General features: G+C 47.2%; 1 protein-coding gene across 1 annotated transcript; it reads left to right on the top strand.

Moving 5' to 3' along the window:
• Window positions 1-1091: 1091 nt before the first annotated feature.
• LOC115677652 (uncharacterized) lies at window positions 1092-2021 on the top strand. The gene has a single exon (XM_030600840.1). It carries the CDS (start codon window positions 1092-1094, stop codon window positions 2019-2021), a length of 930 nt encoding a protein of 309 aa, XP_030456700.1.
• The last annotated feature ends 572 nt before the right edge of the window (window positions 2022-2593 follow it).

The raw sequence follows: 2593 nt of genomic DNA on the forward strand, positions 1-2593 counted from the left end.
GCAGCAACGGATATGGATTCCGAAAAGTCCGAGCCTCAAGAGGGACCGGCAGGGGAGTCCTCAGAATGGTCGGATCCGGATTGGGAGCCCTAGCTTAGGTCCCAACTCGTTTTAGGGAAGCTAGTACCTTTTTGACTGCGATCTTCCCTGTAGTTGACCCCACCTTTCCTCAGCCATAGTACCTTTTTGATCTGGTGGCTGCTAGAAGTTGTTGTCTTCGTTTAAATCTTTTGATCTGTATAAAGTACGTTGTAAAAAGGAGTTTTCAGTGAGTGATAAAATGTACATTCCTGTTTGTATGATGTTTTATCTGTGGTCTCATGTATTTATCTGTACGGGTGTATATATATATATATATATATATATATATATATATATATATATTTATTTATTTATATACGTGATTTCCGCTTGTGTCTGTTCTCTGATTGGGTTTGGGTCGGCGACGCATCCTGGGAGCGTTGCACCATTAATCGGCCAAGCTAGGGATGTTTGCGTGCCGTAAGGTTCGGGGCGTGACATCCCCGTTTGAATTGGTATCAGAGCAATGTTAACTTGGTCCAACTTGATCGACGTCTGGAGTGATAAGGAGCGATGAGACCATGGGTAGCCAGTAGGGTGACCTTGTGTGCTACATGCATCTCCTGACAGCTGTGTTTGATTGAGTGCTTATTGGTATGACCCGTAAAGTGCAGGTGCGGCAGGACCTGAGGTGAGTATGCGAACTCCTTGGGTGATGTGTTGATTGGCTCTTGTTAGGCCGCATGTTGGTTGTTTGATTGTTGTGTTGATACCTGCCTAGGACTTAGACTGGGATAGATTGGTTTAAGTTTTTAATTCCTTAATGGAATTATAGCAGGTAGTGGAGTAGCTGTATTTTGAGGATGAGTAGAAGAAAGGGTAAGGAACCCCAGGGTCAGCCTAGTTCAGAAGGCCAAGAGGCTCGAGACCGCCGACTAGAGGACATTATTCAAACTCCAAGTAGGAGAAGGGGAAAGGAGCCCTAGGCCCAGGCTAGTGAGGGAACCCGTGAAGCTAGGGATTCAAGGTTCGATGAAGTGATGAATACTTTGCGGGAAATAGGTCGTGTAATGGGTATGCAAGCCCAGGAAAGGACCGCAGCTTATGCTCAGGCTGCTGAGGCCGCGCCGATTGTTGGTAATGGAGGAAATCAAGCCCAGCAGGAGAAAGCTCAACCAGCACGGGTTAGGCAGATGCCCCAATTGGTGGAGCAATTCATAAAGTTGAAGCCGCCTAGATTTCACGGTCGTGGTTACCCCGAGATGGCACCAAGATGGGTAGAGGAATTGGAGAAAACTTTTAAGGTGCTAGGGTGCACCAATGAAGAGAAGGTAACGTTGGTAGTTTATCAACTTCAGGATAGTGCCAATGATTGGTGGAATGCCACAGAAGGCAGAGTATTTCCTGTCGGAACAGCCCCGACTTGGGCGGTGTTTGTTGAGAACTTTTATGACAAGTATTTCTCGAAAAATGCTCAGGAAAAGAAATTGATGGAATTTATGCGTTTACGTCAAGGTCAGATGACTGTTGACCAGTATGAAGCAGAGTTTGCAAGACTGGCGAAATTCGCATCGACAATGGTAGAAAATCTGAGAAATAGAGCTCGGAGATTCCGGGACGGACTGAAGCCGGATCTTCGAAGCCAGATTTTGTCGCATGACATTAAGGACTACGGGGAGATGTATAGACGGGCTCAGATTATGGAGCGGGATCAACAGGAAAGGGCAGCCGCTTCGAGATCGCGGTTTGCCCAGAATCGAGATAACCGTCGTCTTGGGAAGAAGCCAATGGTTGGCAACAGACCATTTGTTCCCCCTGTTAGGCGAAATATTGGGAAGCCAAGTCCCCAGCCAAGTAGGTTTGGAGTGTGCTTCAGGTGTGGGAGTACGGAGCACCAGATCAAAAGTTGCCCTCAGATGCAACCCTCAAGACCACCTATGATGTCCCAGCAGCAGCCCCGAGCAGGGAATCAAGCCAGGAATCCCCCACCGGCTAATTAGGGTCGACCACCAGTTCAAGGAAGGGTCTATGCCATGGCGCGCAGAGAAGCTGAGAATGCGCCGGGCGTGGTCACAGGTACGATTTCCTTATGTGATCATGCCGCTTATGCATTGTTTGATCCGGGGGCGACCCACTCTTTCATTTCAGAGCAGTTTATTAAGTTGGTTGGTATGAAACCCGTGTTGCTTGAAAATGTACTTTGTATGTCGACACCCATGAATGATAGAGTGTTAGTTTCTTTTGGATGCCCTAATTGTAAGATAGTTATTGGGGGCAAGGAAGAGAGTATCGACTTGGCAGTATTGGCCATGTTCGATTTCGATGTGATCATTGGAATGGACTGGTTAGTACGACAGAAAGCTGTATTGGATTGCAGCGATAGGACGATCCAATTTAATCCGGAATGATGTCCTAGTTTTGTATTTCAGGGAAACCGAGGAGGAACCTCGATCCCTTGGATTTCCTCGCTTGAGGTGAGCAAGTTGTTGGATGATGGGTGTGAAGGACATCCGGTAAATGTAGTGGATCCGACAGTGGTGGAACCTAAGTTGGAGGATATACCCGTAGTATG

Source organism: Syzygium oleosum, unplaced genomic scaffold (genome assembly GCF_021117445.2).
Source record: "Syzygium oleosum isolate NSW1041296 unplaced genomic scaffold, Sole_v2.1 Sole_v2.01, whole genome shotgun sequence".
Lineage (NCBI taxonomy): Eukaryota > Viridiplantae > Streptophyta > Magnoliopsida > Myrtales > Myrtaceae > Syzygium > Syzygium oleosum.

Bases quoted from the DNA above. Each gene is read 5' to 3' on its own strand.
- LOC115677652 (XM_030600840.1), top strand. From the start codon at position 1,092: ATGGGTATGCAAGCCCAGGAAAGGACCGCAGCTTATGCTCAGGCTGCT.